Raw genomic sequence first — 17,618 nt, 5'->3', positions numbered from 1 at the left:
TATATATGCATACACACATACGTACACATATATATATATATATACACATCTATGTATATATATTTAATATAGTCATTAATAGATTTTCTATGAAAATACATGGCCATACATTGCAGTATTTAAGCTAGATTTCAGAAACACAGAACTAATATTTTGGATTGTAAATTAAGTGCCATATTAAAAGGAAACAAGCTTTAATAGGGCATTATATTTATTGTTAGTTCAAAATGTACCCTTTTTCCCCACCAAACTGCTGTTTTGCCTGAGCTTCAAAAGTCTTTGGGACTCATGGAAGCCTTCACAATTTAAAAAAGTTTCACAGTATATTAAAGTCTAGAAGAGTAATAGAACTTTTCTTAAATGTGAAAAATTTACATACTTCATGCTCAAGTAAAATTTATGCATCTCAATCAGATTATGTTTTCCTTTATAAAAGTATTCATAGAATTTCATTGGATTTCCCCCCCCCCCGCCTTTTGGGATAATATTATAAAGTGGCCTCAGTGCAAGGGATTATTAATAAGATATTGTTTCTGAAATGGAACCCCAGGAAAATGACAGTAATAATCAAGTACTACTTGTTTAGACAACTGATACTTATTTCCATCAAATGCTTTTTGGAACCTGAAAACTAGTCCTCCATTTTTTATTTTTCTAACAATTTGGTGATAAAAACAGAAAATAAACATAAACTATTTCTAAATCTCAGAAAAACTTGTTGGCTGGGATACAAGCTGTCCAATTCCAAATACACACAGGGAGTGCTCAATAAATGTCACTGACTGATAGTATTAATTCTAAAGGGTTATTTCTCTTAGCCTAAGCAGTTGCTTAATTTTTACTGAAAGTATGCTTTTCTTTTCTCTATCCCAGTCTCTTTAGATTAATATACCATTACTATTTAGAATATAATATGCATTCATTCAAAAAAAAAAAAGCTAATTTTTCTTGAGTATCTACAGTTCACATTCCAGGGTCTTGTGACCATGAAACAATTTACAATATGGTACTGATATGGTTAGATAATAACCTAGTAAAATTTGGGATTATGATGCAAAGGTCTTGCTGCAGTTGTTTTTGTTTTTCATCAGTGGAAACAGTCTTCAGTGTCTAAGTCGTCCACACACACACACACACACACACACACACACACACACACACACACACACACACATTGTACTTCCCATACGTTGCTTCAAATTAAGTTTTTGAGGAAAGGATCAGATATAAGACTGTCAAGCTGGGGACTCTGGAACAGTAATCAAAGATTCCCACGGTTTCCACCTATGGTTTCTGGGTGCAGGCCTGAAGCCAGAATAGCTGCAGTAAGACCCCTCATCTTGAAGTCTGGGACAGCAGGGATATCCCCAGTTCCATTGAGTTCTCTCCAGTTCCAGTGAGTTAGGCTACCATAGTTTACTTACTATCAACTCTCCAAACACAGAGCATACATACCTGCACGAATATCCTGTTTTCTATCATTTTAATTAGTTACGTAAAGGCTTTTAACCCTTGTGGACCAACCATGAATTACATAGCTTTTTGTAGTTTGATGATAGCCATATGACTTTTTGTCCTCTGTAAAATGATTTCAAACCTGTTTGCAACAACCAGAATTCTTATAATTTCTTCATGGGAGTTTCATGCAATAAATTCTCTACATTTTTAAAGAGCAAATCTATAAAAAAAAAAAAAAGCTAGGGCCTTTAAAACTTTTGGAAAACTTACTTTTAAGAGAATTATTTTATTAAACATACACAAATCCTTAAATATATAAATAAAACACTTAACTTTATAAATCTTATGTTTTGCTAAGATGTCTTTAGACATCTTTAATCCCATCCTTACCAGAAATATAGCCCGCTCACTGATCTTCCCTAATTTATCTTTATCATCACTTTCATTTCATAATAAATCCTTTACATGTTCATTAGGGAGAAACGGTCTTACAGATTAAGTGTTTCCTTAAAATGTGTGATTAAGAATACCGTAACAAGTAATCAAGAAGTTTATGTAATAAGATAATGTAATGGGACAAGCAGGCATATTAAACTAGTTTTCCAATAGCCGTATGCTCAGCATCATCCATTGATCACCACTTTTAACAATCTGGTAAATCTATCCAAAGTTAAACTAAGCTTTTAAAAGCTCATATTGGATTTAACCAGTTGATCTACTTACTGATGGAAAACTGTCTCTAACAATTACTGAAATTATACATTTAGAAATGAAATATTCCATTAGCTATCTCTGCCACAATAGCAGCATAATGTTACACTTTGTTCTTTCACTCTCTCCCACCCCCTTAAGAAACAGGGATGTTATTATGTGGTCTTATTTCACATCCTGACCTCAGTTACTTGGGTTTGGAAGAATGGTTTCTACCAAGGTTAAAAGACCTATCTCTGCATATTATTTACAACTAAGGACCTAAAAAGTTCTCTGTAAATTTTAATTATCAAAACATCCTTTGGGAAAAACGTATTTCTACTTTTCAAATATTAGAGAACTGAGTATAATGACTGATTTATGTAAGTGATCATGATATGACTACTAAAGCTGAAATAGATACGACATTTTGATTTCCAGCAAAACTTCTTAAACTTTTACCAAAATAATGTATTAGAATCTCAAAGTTCAAGAGCCTCCTTACTCATTTTTTTCCCACTGTTTAAAATAATGGCCTTACCATTTTCTTTTGCCAAAAAGTAGGTAAATGATAATAAATTCGCCAGTACTTTCATAACTGCTCTCTGCACTGGGACAGGAAAGGGTGCTTTCTAAATTGTTCTGGTTTTCATGGCCCAATCCAAACTATATAACACCCTGGCTCCAACTAAGACTTTTAGAATAAACAAAAGAAAGACCTGTAACTATTCAACGCAGTAGGTTCTACATTTATGGAGCCCATAAGCTGATTTCCTGGGGAAAGTAAAAACAGTCTCAAGACTTTAAATGAACTCTTGGATGCTGGAATCACAGCAAATTCAGGAAAATTAGGAATATGTTAGTAACCTCTAATCTTTTTTTAAACTGACCTCACCCTGGGCAAGTAACCATCTCCTGATGCCATTGTTGGAGACAATTTTTGGCTGGAAGATCATTTTTCTGACTCAATCTGGCTTGCTATTCTTGGTTAATCATCCCCATTTCTCTCAACATTTCACTCCTCTGACTGTAGTGATCAACATTTATTTTCAGGAAAGACTTAAGTGATTCGGTTACTCCAGTCGTATCCCTCTTTATCCTAGATAAATCCCCCAACCCCCATTCCTATCGCCCTTGTTTCACTAAGATTTTGCTAAACATTAGACACAGCACATGACCTCCAGTCTTCCAGTGTCTCGAAACAAATATAAGAACAGTTGATTGGTGCGGTTTTAAGGTTCTCTAGGCTTGGAATTTAAGAGTTACTAGCTCTTCAACTCTTAAAGACCTACAACGTGAAATTTAAATTTTAAAAATTTTTAAATAAAAAAACCGCTCCCTTTTTTTTAACCTTTAGCCACGCCCACAAGCCGCTGCCCTCAAGCCTCCACGCGAAACTGCAGGAAACCGGAGGGGGCGGGGTGGTGACGTCACGACGCCGGTGCGTCACGGAACGGCGGCGGCTGCGGCGCTGGCGGTGGCTGCGGCAGCGGCGGCATTTTAGTCGACAGCGGCGGAGGCTGCGGGGCTGCTGTTCCTCCCAGCATCCCTGGCGCGGCCATTTCAGCCCCATCTTGGCGGAGGGGAGGGAGCTGCAGTCGCCGGTTCAGCAGTTTGAATTTCAGTTTCTACAGGGTCTGCGAACCGGGCGCACCGAGGCGGAGCCGAAGAAGTTACCGCCGCTACCTCACACCCAGAGCGCCTCCGCTCGCCCGTCAGCCGGTCGCCGCCCCTCACTCTCTCAAGAGCCGTGAGGGGAGGCCGGGACTGCCGCCGCCGTCGCCCGCGGGGGTGGCTCCCCCTGTGAGGGGAGGACCGAGTCGGTTTTCCCCTCCCTTTCCCGGAGTGGGTTTCCGCCAGAGACCGTCGACATGGTCTGGGGCTGAGCGCCGGCTAGAGCCGGGGAGGGAGGGCCGCCCGCCCGCACCGCAGCTCCGTCGCCAGCCCGCGACTCCTGGCTGAGTCAGAAATCCCCGGCTCGGACCCGCCGCTCCTTCCCCTTCTCTCCTCAGCGTCCGAGAGCCCGGAGCTGACGCCGGCACCGGCCTCCGGAGCCTGAGCGGGACAGCACCGCCCCTCACGCCGCCGCCGCCTCCTCCCCCTCGTCCTCCCACTCCCACCCCCAGCCAAGGCCTGCTGACCGCGCGGAGCGCCGAGCTGGACTGACCACGGTGCCCCGGAGACAGGAGGAAGCAGCAGCCGGCCCGCCCCTGGGATCGCGCTCTCGCCGCCTCTGAGGGGATTGAATTGAGGCGCCGCGGCTGGCGGAGGCGAAAAAGGAGGAGGAGCCGCCGCGCGAGTGAGCCGGGGGGCAGAGCCGAGGAGCCCGACACAGAGAAGGAAGCGGGGAGGAGGATGTCTCCCAGAGCGGCGGGCTCCCGGATCAGCCCGTGACGCTCACGGCGGCGGGCCTCAGACCCCAGCGCGGACTCGGACTTTGTCTTTGGGGGCCCGGCTGTCCTTCCTGGTTTCCGGCAAGACCGCAGCGGAGCCGACGTGCCTCTGCCCTCCAGCCTTCCTCACCATGTCCAAGATGCCGGCCAAGAAGAAGAGCTGCTTCCAGATCACCAGTGTCACCACGGCCCAGGTGGCCACTAGCATCACCGAGGACACCGAGAGCCTGGACGACCCGGACGAGTCACGCACAGAGGATGTCTCCTCTGAGATATTCGACGTTTCTCGGGCCACGGATTATGGCCCCGAGGAGGTCTGCGAGCGTAGCTCCTCCGAAGAGACGCTCAACAATGTTGGGGATGCGGAGACTCCCGGGACGGTCTCCCCAAACCTCCCCCTGGACGGGCAGCTGGCGGCCGCGGCGGCTGCTCCAGCCAACGGAGGAGGAGCCGTTTCGGCCCGGAGCGTGGCAGGGGCGCTAGCCAATACTCTGTCGGCGGCCGCCACCTCGACCCCTGCCTCAGGGGCACCCGGCGCCCACGCCGCCGGAGGCTTATCTGCTGCGCCGGGGACTGCAGCTCCATCGCAGCCCCCCACCACTTGTAGTTCCCGTTTTCGCGTGATAAAGCTGGACCACGGAAGCGGGGAGCCCTATAGACGCGGCCGATGGACGTGTATGGAATACTACGAGCGCGATTCCGACAGCAGCGTCTTGACCAGGTCAGGGGATTGCATTAGGCACAGCAGTACTTTTGACCAGACTGCGGAGCGGGACAGCGGCCTGGGCGCCACTGGCGGGTCGGTGGTGGTGGTGGTGGCCTCCATGCAGGGGGCGCATGGGCCCGACTCTGGAACTGACAGTTCCTTGACTGCTGTGTCACAGCTACCCCCGTCGGAGAAAATGAACCTGCCGGCTTCGGCCCCGCGGCTGAGTTTTGGCGTTGGGCAGCCTCAGCCGCCGCTGCCCGTAGGTGGGGCTGTGGCTCCAAGCTCGGCTCCGATGCCATCGTTCTCGGGCGCTGCGGCCGGGCCGCAGCAAATAATGGCAGCCCCGCAGCCAGCCCAGCCCCAGGGAACCGGGCCCGGCGTTGTCCCTCCGGGGCCCAGTGCACAGGGTCTGCCGCCGACGAATGTAACCCTAGCGCAGCCCGGCATGTCCCTGCCTCCGCAGCCGGGCCCGGCCGCCGGCGCTTCTGCGACGCAGCAGCCTCAGCAGTTCGCTTATCCCCAGCCTCAGATTCCGCCGGGGCATTTGATGCCGGTCCAGCCCTCTGGCCCGAGTGAATACCTGCAGCAGCATCACGTGGCGGGCCTAAAGTCGCCAAGCCCGGCGCAGCCCTCCGCCACAGGCGCGGGAGCGAGCCCCGCCGCGGCGGCCAGCCTTCCGGTGGGCACCGGCCAGAATACCTCCTCCGGGGGCACGCACATCATGGGCGCCTCTTCCGTGCCCAGTGAAACTGTGGCCCCAGGGCCGGGACCCGCGCCAGGCGGACAGGCCGCGCATTTTCAGCCGGCGGGAGTCCCCCCAGCCGCTATGGGAGGCGCAGGGCAGCCGGGCCTGGTTCCTGCCGGGGCCGGGAAGCCCCAGTCTGCGCCCCCGCCGCAGTTGGGTGGCAGCGGTGCGCCGTCAGCCGGGCCTACTGGCCCTCACGCCGTGGTGCCCGGAGTTCCAAACGTGCCTGCCGCCGTGCCCGCCCCAAGCGTGCCTAGTGTGTCTACCACTTCTGTTACTATGCCAAATGTACCCGCGCCTCTGGTCCCGTCGCAGCAGCTGAGCAGCCATACGCCAGTCAGCAGGAGCGGCAGCCTAATCCAGCATGTTGGGCTGCCTTTAGCGCAAGGCACACCCAATGCAGCAAGTCTACCACAGCCTGACCTAAGCCAGTTTCAGACTCAGACCCAGTCTTTGGTCGGGCAAGTTGACGATACTAGAAGAAAATCAGAACCCCTACCTCAACCACCACTTTCTCTCATTGCTGAAAATAAGCCTGTTGTGAAGCCTCCTGTTGCAGATGCCCTGGCAAACCCCCTTCAGTTAACACCTATGAACAGTCTGGCCACCTCTGTATTCAGCATAGCTATTCCTGTTGATGGTGATGAAGACAGGTATGGAAATCTTATTTAAAATATTTTATAGGAATGTTTGGCCAAATGTAGTTTAGGATGCAACTTTGGGAGAGTTGGTTTTTCTTTTATTTTCTTTTTTTCCTTCAATTTGAGGCCCTTAGCATTTCTAAATATAAAAATTAGTTGTGTTTAGTAAAGTTGATTGAAAAGACCTGAGCTTTAGATTGCTGATGTAAAGGTGTGTAAGAGAGAATTAGTCTTGTCACAATTGCTTAAAAATACTAAAGTGGATAAGGACGCAAATTGTTTATTCTAAAAGGTGGATTTTAGCTTAATCCTCTCAATTTAGAGGTGGTAGCTAGCCAGTAGGTTATGCCCCATAGGATTGTCTCTTTCTTAGATGTCAGTCACACTGGAACACTTAGGACAGAAACTTTTGTCAGTGTGAGTTTTGAGACTGCGACATAAAATGAGAAGTTTTCTCATTCTGGAAAACCAGAAGGCCCTCTAGTAGAAAAAGATCCGAGTAAGGTATCTATCTCCTCCAGTGTATCTGGAAAGGTTCTGGAGAGATAATGGTGAAATGTCAAATCCGGCTTTGAAGATCATATCTTTGTTCAGCCTTTTAATGAAAGAGGATAGAAAGGCTTCCCCAATGACTTCTTTAGAATACTTTTTTTTTTAAAGCAAAAGTGTATTTGTAGATGCATCAGTCTTTTACTATAGGAAAGGGAGGTATGAGATAGACTCTTTGACAATAGTAGAAACTGTAGTTCTTGAAATTAGAGTAATTTTATAGTAAAAGGGTAAATGTCAACAATTGGCTCCCTTTATTTAAGGGATGCTTTTTTTAATGGTTTAAGTGAAAATTGGCATAGTGCCCTATCAATAATATAACAGTTGATATTTGGTTATGGTTTAATGAGGATTTTAAATGGTTTTGAGGAAATGTCACATGAAAATTTGACATTATATATATATAATGCAAATTTTTAAAAACTGACTTGTTACAAGCTCTAAGTTTATATTTTAAAATCACAGAGAAAGTTTCAGGTACTTTACAGGTAGACATTTATTTGCTGGGGTTTTTGTTTAGAGAGAAGTTAATTTTAGATGCGTTAAAAGATCAACTTTTTATGGATTTCTAGAATAATGGGTATGTAGAATACTATGAGATCTGTTAAAGCTTTTTCTTCCTATGTTTCTTCTGCATTCCTTCACATTCTTAACTTTTCATTTGTAATTATCCTTGTATTTTTGTCATATACTTCTGTTGGTTTGAAAAATGCTTACTGAAATTCATCTTCTCTGCTTTTTGTAATTCAAAGTTCATCTTTTTTTGTAGGTGACTTGCTTATGGGGAGTCTTTCTTCCATTTGAGAACTCTTAGAGAATACCACGTGTCCATAAGTGAGCTCAGCTAGCTAGTCATTGAGAAATTGTATATGGATGGGACTACCAAGTAAAGAAACTGATTCCACAAGCCACTCAGAAAAATCCCTCTTTGCATTTGCTCCCATATTTTACTTTTCACACATAGGGCACACTCGAAATGCAAATTGAGTTTAATTGTTCACCTTTGGTAATAGTCAACAGGCAATCTTCCCTTTTCTAGCTGTCAGAAGCATTTTTTTTTCTTCCCTGATGGGTTGGTAAAGAACTGTTTGCTTACCTGTAACTCTGTTCCTGTTGTACAGTGCCCCCATATCTCTTAAGAAATGACTGGTTTTCCAACCCAACCCCCTCCCAAAACACATGCATACCTATGAATGAAGAATGTATTTTCTATCCTCCACACCTCTCTCAGTTTACAGCATATGTAATTACATTCCCCATAACTTTAATTTGATGATACGGCATGAAGCAGAGATCTGTTGACAAATGGAAATTCTGGGATGTATTCTTTAGGGCATGACCTCAAATATGCATTTATTTCTCCTCTCTTTATTAAAAAAAAAAGTTGATATCAAGAATCTCATTTCTAAACGTGAATGTTTGAACTACAGATCCTACTATATCAGTGTTTGTATCAGTTGCAACACTTAATCCAGTGCAGGGGTTTTGATGTAAATGCAGTCCTGTTTTAAATGTGGCACTTCCCTCCCCCACCCAGTCTTTTAAAATCTGCATTGCTTATCAAATTTCTAATTGATTTCTAATTTTTGTTACAGTCTTCCATTGTTTTTTAACTTAAGCATGCTAGTTTCCAAGATGTAATCTTACACATTTGACTATTTTGTCACTGGACCAATACACCTGGTGAAGGAATAAATCCATTAAGTAGAAATAGTTTTTTGGCTTTTTTAATGGAAATCCTTTGTAAAAGGGCATTTTAAAGTTGTATCCTTGAAATTAAATAACAGTTTTTCCAGGCTAATGTTTAAATTACTAATTGAGTACTTTTGAGGAGACAGTACTAACAAAATCATAATTTTAACATGGTGATTTGGGGTTGCCCTATTAAATTAAAAACTGCATACAATTTTACTTGCAGTCATTCAAATGTAAAATAAAACATTGGAGTGAGAGGTCTTGCGTAATTATGACTTAAACTTTATGAAGAAGCTGACAAATTTCAAATCCTAAGAAAATGTTAACAGGATGTTTGCTTTTTTAAAACACATTTAGAAAAGAAGGAAAATAGACAATTAACACAAAATGATTGAGATGATTTAGGTTGATATATTGAAAACTCTCATCTTGTGATTTGGTTCCATTACCTAATACAAGGCTCTATATTGGCTCATTTTGAGACCATTTCTTTTAAAGAATCTGAAAAGACCTTATATTAAATACATCTTAATATTATACCTTTAAAAGGACTGATGGTTGTATATACGAAGTAAGGAAAGTCTTAAAGTTCCTAGTTAAAATTGCCCAGTGACCATATATTGTTAATTACCATAAAGTTAATATATCATTTTAGCTTTTCTGTTTAGAAAGACTTATGGTCAATTGTTGAGATCAAGTTGATTTGGTGTAAACTGGAGATTAAAATGATGGTTTAAAATATAGTTCATAAAGAAATCTGTAGTCACTTTTGCAGTGAACAAAATTTGTTTAAATTACCTACCCACTTAACAATCTCCTTTTTGGTAAATGGGGGAGGTGCGAAATATTGGCCCTTTTTGAAAGTGAATGCATAGTACAGATCGTTTTTCCATAGATAGCTGACCAGTGTGAACTCTGTAGGCCACATTCCAGGAACGCTAATGAATGGCTGCAATTGTGAACTGTCAACTGCAACCAAGACTGTTGAAAACCTGATTGTAAGGATCCCTTAGTACAAATATCTCTATATCTTGTTAATGGTTTTATTTGTGTAGTTAGCTAATGACTACTGATAAAGTATTATAATTGTGAATGGTTAGTGGTATGTCCTGATATGTACTATAAATACAAATTTTGTTTGTATAATTATACCTGAGATATCTATGTCTCATATATGATGAGTATGTACACATACCATCTATATATTTTTGTAGTGGAGTTTTTTTTTTTTTTACTTGATGGTTAAGTGAGAGGATTATGTAAATGTATATCAGGAGGCAGAATTGTCACTCTGTTTTAAAATTTATCCATACTTCTTAGAGTTCTGAAAGTCTTACTGCATTTAGTCTTTAAAATTGAAAGCCCCTTAAATCTGTATTTGTTGGGAGCATGTTTCTTTATATTGAATTGTGGAGGTAATTTTGCCTTTCCAGCTTTACAGTTGATGTTTAAATCACACACTAGATATAGATACTATCTTCTGCCTATTTAAGTATCTAAGTACTCTTACCAAGGATTTTGTAATCAAAGTGTAAAATCCTGTGTATGAGTGACATTATTTACTATAAAAACTGATGTTGATGCATTCATCAAGAGAGCCATGTTGATGACTAAAGTATAAAGTTGATGACTTCAGCCATCATCATGGCTCTGAGTAAAGGAAATTATAGATTTCCAGAAAGGCTGATGATCCAAAAGTGCCTGCAATTCCCAAAACAATGTTGTATGAGTAGGAATATGGCCTTTTTTATTCATAGTTGACACATACATTGTTTAAATTTTGTGTGAATTAACTTACACAGGCTGAACATTGGTTAACTTTTTAGAAAACATATGGGCTTGTATGTGTGAGAATAAGACACACTGCAAGTAACTTAGTTACCCTTATTTTTTCCTTGTATCTTGAAGGAAGGAAGGTATCTTGAGCTAAATCACCTTTATGAGAAGTCATTTTTTATAGTACTGGTATGTTTTCTAATTCATGAGAACAAGTGTAATACCAGTCTATTCGATAACACTAATTTGAAACTAGTAAAACATGATACTGGATTTATGGATCTGGTACTTGCTAATTTGGAATGGAGTTGAGTCTTTCTCCACGCCAAAAGAGATGGGCAGCAGTCATGCTCTCTAGTGTCCTCCAGTAACAAAGAGCAGCCCCACCAATCAGATGGTAAAGAAACCAGAATGACTCTCTTTCCTGAGGAATGCTTGATAGGGGAGTATAAAAGGATTTTGACTTCTCTTTCCTAAAATAGCAATATTTGGGGGGATGTGGGGAGAGTGATTGCAGACAACCAAGACAGAGAAAATATAGTGAAATGACATGAAATGTGGTCTCAGACAGAATAGGAACATTTGTTAGTGTTAGGAACAAGGGTCTAATTCCTTCTTTCAATAATTGCTTTAAACCAGTATGTATTTCTTTTCTGAACAGATACTGTTTATTTCTTAATTGCATTATTCTAAACACTTGAGTATGAGGAAGAGAGGCATTACAAAAACAGATCTGTCTGGTTAAATGTAGCCTGAATCATGATGTTCCCTAAGTAATTATTAATGGGAAGAGTAGAGTTTTAATAAGAAGTCTTCATAATTGAAAGTATTAAAGGGGCATGTGTAGCAAAATTCTTGAATAGGAGTAAATCCTTTTAAGTTTTTTTTTCTTCTAACGTGAAGTCAGTGGACTTGTAATTTGAGGCTGGTCTTTTAGATTTACTGCAGTCATAAAGAATATGCATACCTGAATTATTCATATAATTTATATCTTTCCACAGTAATTCTTGAACATACCAAATTACTCAATGTTATGTTCTTAATCTGGCATTGCATAGGACAAAAATTGGGACTTCTCCATAAAGATTTAGGAACGGTAATCAATTATTATAACTACCTGACTTTCATAATGCATTTTAATGTATACAGTTCAAATTTGACTGATAATATTAAAGGTTGATTATCTGCTTTACCTCTAAAATGTATGTACATAATTTCTACTGTTAAATCAGGTGAAATTAAATGTCATCTATCCACTCTGGATTGCTTACCTCTCAAATTTAAAGCCCAAAATCAGATTTAAGTTTTTAGTTTTATTTCTTTGAACCAAAGCTTACATTTGCTTAAAAGAATGAATTCTCATGCTTTAAGTTGTGCATTTATTTACATTGGTGGTTATGTGAAAATGCTGCAGATCATTGAGTTAATTTTAATAGTGATCAACTAGGATATAGACTATGAGTAAATATCTTGCTAATATATACATATCAGAGTAATCAAGACACATAAGTGAAGTCTGAATGTTAAATTGCATAAAACCTTCTTTCCTATAATCTGTAACTGAAATTTGACTGAAGAATATTGGTGTATAGAAGGGAAACTGATTGTCAATTATTGTAAATGCTACTGGTGTATTTTAAATGTTATTTTTAATGTTATAGGATATCCCTCTTCATTGTTACACAGGTAAATTGTTTAATTTGTGAGTGAAGGATACCCAAAGTATTGATAGAATTAGAATTCAGTTTTTCTAAATGGTTTCATAAATTAAACCAAAACAAAGCTTTGCTTGGTGTATGGTCTACCTAGCCTTTGAAAACAAAACAAAAACAAAAGAGGAAAGGAAAGCTTTGTTCAAATAAAATTAATGGTGTGTTCAGTTACGTATGTATCAGCACGTTATATGAGTGACCATTATAGACAATGGAGTCCGACATACCTGGACTGAAATCCAACTGTGCTGCATACTTGAGGTATTTGATGTAGAGCTGTTTATTTAGCCCTCTAAGCCTCTTTATTTCCCCATATGAAAAATGGGGATAATACCTGCCTTTGAGAGTTTGACAAGATTAAATGAGTTATGCAAGTAATTTGTGAATAATACGCACATAACATGGCAAGCATACATCATAGACAGGTCAACATTTCAGTATCTAAAATGCTTTGCCAGATCACTCCATTGACATGCTACAAATCATACCAAGAGACTCCAGTTTTGATCTGAAAGTGTAATTGCTTGGTATGAATGTAAACAGAAAAGGAGACATTGTTTTAGTCCAAAGAAGTCCTCATGTAGTAAGAAGTACAACAAATTGTGTTCTAATGCTGGCTCTTCTACCACTTAGCTGGTTTCTTCAGTCAAATCATTTAACTTCTCTCAGTTGTCCTCATTGGTAAAATTATTGTAGAATTTGAGACGATCAAATTTTAAGCTTCTGTGTGTATGGGTTCATACATTTAGACATGTTTCATTGGAGAGCTGCCAGCTTAAATTAAGCATTCTCCTTATCTTTCCACCAGAACTATTGTGATTAAAAAAAAAATGAAGTTTACAAATATTCCTTAAGCAGGTTGAATGCCCAAGAAAACATTTAATGCAACAATATGTCAATCATTCAACTTCCTTTGTGCTCTCTGAGTAGTAGGTACTGGGATACAGTTATAAGACTATCCTGCCCTTAAAGATCTCCAGCTATATGAAAATAATAAATATATGGTGCTAATGGGAACAATTTAGGATGTCATGTCAGATTGGTATGGAGAGGAAGTATTTCAACTTAAAATTATTTTATTCTCTACATAGGCAATAACATTTATACAGTTCAAAATATGCAAGAGTATAAATTGAAAGTCTCTCTGACACCTCTTCAGCTTCTGTCCTTAGAAGCATTACTTGTGCATTCTTCTGAAGCTAATTCTAAAACTGAATCTTACAGGGGTCATTCACATTAGGCCACTGATAAAAGAAGGGGATGATTTTCTAAGTGGAGGAAGAAGGCAGTTTGTATAACAACGTGGAAGAGTAGGAATATGACAGATTTGGAAAATGATGTGATTAAATTGACAGGAACCAGAGTGAAAGGCTTAAATGTCATGGTAAGAAGTTGAGATTTTTATCATAAGTGTATGGTTGCTATTAAAGATGTTTCTTGAAGCTTTTATTATTGAAGTAGTATATGTCTTGGAATCGTTTCACTACCCTTTTCAATGTTATTTTTAATTAAAATCTTGTGATAAAAGTTGTTTGTAGGGAAATCCTGGGGGAGTTTTGAGTCCCAGAAGTCAGGATTCTCATCCAATGGAATGTACTAAATAGCTTGGTATACCTAGCTCTAAGTTTAAGTATTCTGTTTACCTTAAGTAGTTTGTTTACCTCAATATTACCTTAATAATGGTGAAATATTTTGGTATATGTTAACATACTCCACCAAAAATTTATTTTTATACAGCATAATTTGGAAACTGTAACCCTATATTAAACACAAACCAAGTTTACTTGTGTTAGGCCCTACCTGTACGTAATCTGATTTGATCTTCTAAGCAACTCTAAGGAAGTGTTTTCCTCCCCTTTTTGCAGATTAAGAAAACTGAGACTTGGAGGATTTGAGACACATAGCTATTAAGTGACATAACATAGATTCATACTCAGGCCTTCTGACTCCAAAGCCAGTGCTCTTGGATATTCCCAGAGTTAGTTTTGTTTTATTACTTTGCTGACTATAAGATTGGAGGAAGCAAAACCTGTAGCCACTGATCTGTTGTATTGTTGTTCTTCACCTAAAGGATATTTTTAATCATTTAAAATTCCTAGATAATAATGTTGGAGATGGCCCTTTTTCCTCTGCTTATTGTAGTATTTCCCTGGTTTCTATTTAGAGAACTCTGAAGTTGAGTTTTGACATAGAAGAAGAAGATAGTTCGCTGACTGCAGGGCTTATGTACCTCATCTTTTAAGCTTCAGTGATTTTTGTAGCTTAGTTTTGAGATATAGTATATATGTTTGTTTTTTTTCTCTTTTGTAGTTACCCTATAAAGATAGTGTAGTACCTTAGTAAGGCAGGTAGACATATTCACATTTGAGTCACTTTCTGGCGATGTACTACTTTCATGTACTTGGAAATTAACATGACAGACTATTATATAAAGTCGGAGAAAAGAATATATTTTATTCATTGGTTTTGAAAAATGTCTCCAAATAGGAAAATGTCATTTTCATTTAGGTGACTGAAATAAATTCAGGATAACCACACCTCAGTCTTCCTAGTAGTTCATTGATTCTATATTTAGATTAGTAGTTTACATTGACATCAAATATGTTATTAGAAAACTGGTTTCAAATTTTATTTCTTGGGCAGAAGAGAATTTGTCACCAGTGCTGCATAAAATTCAGTATTTCTTTCTAATAAATTTTTTCATGTCAGTTGCCTCTTGGTCCCTCCAGATTTCAGAGACTGGAACCTTGAAATTATGCCTACTAACAGTGTTTTCCTTGGACTCTTAATTTCTTCAATTTTATGTCATTCCAAAACAGAATTCTCTGATGATCTAACCCTTCAGTTTTTATTTACAAATGGGTGTTTTGCAGTTCTTAATCAGCTAGGTTTCACAGACTTGACTTCTTTAATCTATGCCCATTATGAATCACTGTTTTGAGATTAATTTTTTTATTGTTGCTATTTGCCAAAAAATCCCTCAGTTTATGGATAACATCCCAGCTGAAGTATTCCAGAAACCAAAAATTTCGTATTTTATGACTGTCTTTATCCTTGGAATATAGACTACTTAAATTTTTCATATTGTATAACTCCATATGGCTTCTTCGTTTTGAATATACGTAGAAAGTGACTGTTAACTACAAACTTTTGCATCCTAAATGTATGCGTTCTGACATGTGCTAAGGACTTTAGGTCCATTTACAGTATTTTATTGCACAAGTTTTCTCACCCCAAAATGCAAAACTAACTGCAGTTAAGTTGTTTTCACTTCTACCTTTGACTTTATGAGGAACATTTCATTATTAGCCTATGCTGTAAAAATGCTGGAATTTCATAACTTATATTACTTCAATTTAAAATGAATGTATTTGACATATGAATTTGATTCAAATTAAATGTATATGTATATGTTTTTCCAAAGTCAGCGGATGTGAAGTTCTTTAAAAGAATGTCATCCTTATAGTATTTTGTAAATACTTTTGAACGAATTTTAGTTCAGACTTACAGAATAACTTCCAAGTTTACTCTGTTATTCTCTTGTATTTACTACCTTCCTTTTTGAGTCGCTGTTTATTTTAAACCTAAGGTCTGCAAACAGACCTGTGTGAATAGCATACTTGTTCCCATATGGTCCTGGGTAAGCCTTGTAAAAAAGCCAAATTGGGTTTTCAATTGGTTCAATTGGCTTTCATTTAATTTGGCAGACTGATTTCTAAGTGAAACAAGAGGCCTGACAAATAAATCTTGAGAGGATACAAGCTGTTAAATAAACAGTAGTTAGCAGCCTCTTAATCCTTTCTTGATATTAGTAGGTCTAATCAGTCAGTGCCTTTGATTGCCTTAGACCTAGTCAAGAAAAAAAGTTAGAGAAAGGGTTAAAAGAATAGAAAGGAGATGAAATAGGGTAAGCAAAGAGAAGTAAGTACACATACTGAGGACTAGTAATTAATCAGACAGTTGCTTTGGCGACACTCTGGCATCTAGTGGCTGTCTGCCTTTCCTAGTTTTGGATCATCTAAGAGGTACCCTACTGGTTAGAATTAAAAGTGCCTTTTAAAAATGTTTTTAAGAAATTCAGTAGATAACACAGTGAGTCTTAATCTGAGTTTTGAAGTCATGGAATTCTTTTGAGTATTTGTTTTGTTTGATGATCATTGATACTTGATTACTATTCCACTAAACTTGGAAATAGGTTTCATAATTGCGGTATTGTACCTGAACTTCATTTTGATGGTAAAACAATAGCTGTCATTTGTTGAGCATTGACTACGCACCAGGAGCTTTACATGTGGTCTCAGTTCTTGAACCACCCTGCAAGTCTAGATACTAATATCATTTAACTGATAAAGAGACCTAAAGAGGTTAAATTTTAACTCTGCTGTATGTTTAGCATAGTGGTTGAAGAACATGCACTCTGGGACCAGATTGCCACCTACTGACTCTGTGACATGAGGCAAGTTACTTCTCTATGACCCAGTTTCCTTTACTGTGAGATGGGAATAATAATAGCACCGACCTCTTAGGGCTATTGTAGAATTGAGTTAATAAATGTAAAACACTTAGAATAAATAGTGTCTGGTATATAAGCTTGCTGCTGTTATTCTGCTACAATTTTAGAAGTGATGTTTCAAGTTTTTGTTAGCTCCCTAATGTACAGGTTAGGGGTGGGAGAGACTTTGAAAATACACTGAGGTGGAAGGGGAACTGTTAGGAGAGCAGGTTTGTCAAAAGTTTGGTCCCAAGAGAAACTACTCCTGAGATGTGAGGTGAATCATGCAGGCTGGGAGCTTGCCCAGATGAGCCCATCAGTTAAGATTCTATGGTTATAGCCCTAGGGAAGGTGTCCCCAAGGAATTACAGAAGTGGATGGTGATTAAGGTGCCTAAGCTCTTACCTTTTAAAGGGACACTGTGCTAATACAAGAAGCTCGAAAGCTGCCATACAATTACAGTGCCATTTTTTGTGGTAACCCAGAGAAGCTACACATAAATAAATGGATTTTGAAGGTGGAAATTTTGTCAAGTCCAACCCAGAAAAGGATTCATTGTTCATCATCAAACCCTATCAAATAGATCCTGTGAAGAATTTTTATATTATGAAAGTATAGCTTAGCTTATTTTGCATATACCTCAGAACAGCTTTGTTAACAACTGCTAAACTTACAGGCATTTATAAAGGTATTTGATACAGAGTAGTGTTGATTAGGCTATGAACTGATCACATTCATACATATATAAATTTCTACAC

At 39.6% G+C, this 17,618-nt stretch overlaps 1 protein-coding gene across 3 annotated transcripts in view; it reads left to right on the top strand.

The window, feature by feature from the left end:
• The first annotated feature begins 1,801 nt into the window (after nt 1–1,801).
• TSC22D2 (TSC22 domain family member 2) overlaps nt 1,802–17,618 on the top strand; it is a 48,831-nt gene continuing 33,014 nt past the window's right edge. Inside the window, exon 1 of one of the 3 annotated variants that reach the window (XM_019661310.1) lies at nt 1,802–6,648. In XM_019661310.1, coding sequence (XP_019516855.1) covers nt 4,673–6,648 — 1,976 coding nt within the window. In that variant the 5' untranslated portion in view covers nt 1,802–4,672. The remainder of the gene's footprint in view (nt 6,649–17,618) is intronic. The other 2 variants (XM_019661311.1, XR_002126110.1) reach the window with 2 other exon arrangements.

The sequence above is a fragment of the Hipposideros armiger genome, unplaced genomic scaffold, assembly GCF_001890085.2.
Source record: "Hipposideros armiger isolate ML-2016 unplaced genomic scaffold, ASM189008v1 scaffold_344, whole genome shotgun sequence".
Lineage (NCBI taxonomy): Eukaryota > Metazoa > Chordata > Mammalia > Chiroptera > Hipposideridae > Hipposideros > Hipposideros armiger.
The sequence above is the reverse complement of the archived record's forward strand: the minus strand, read 5'-3'. Positions and strand labels throughout refer to the sequence as shown.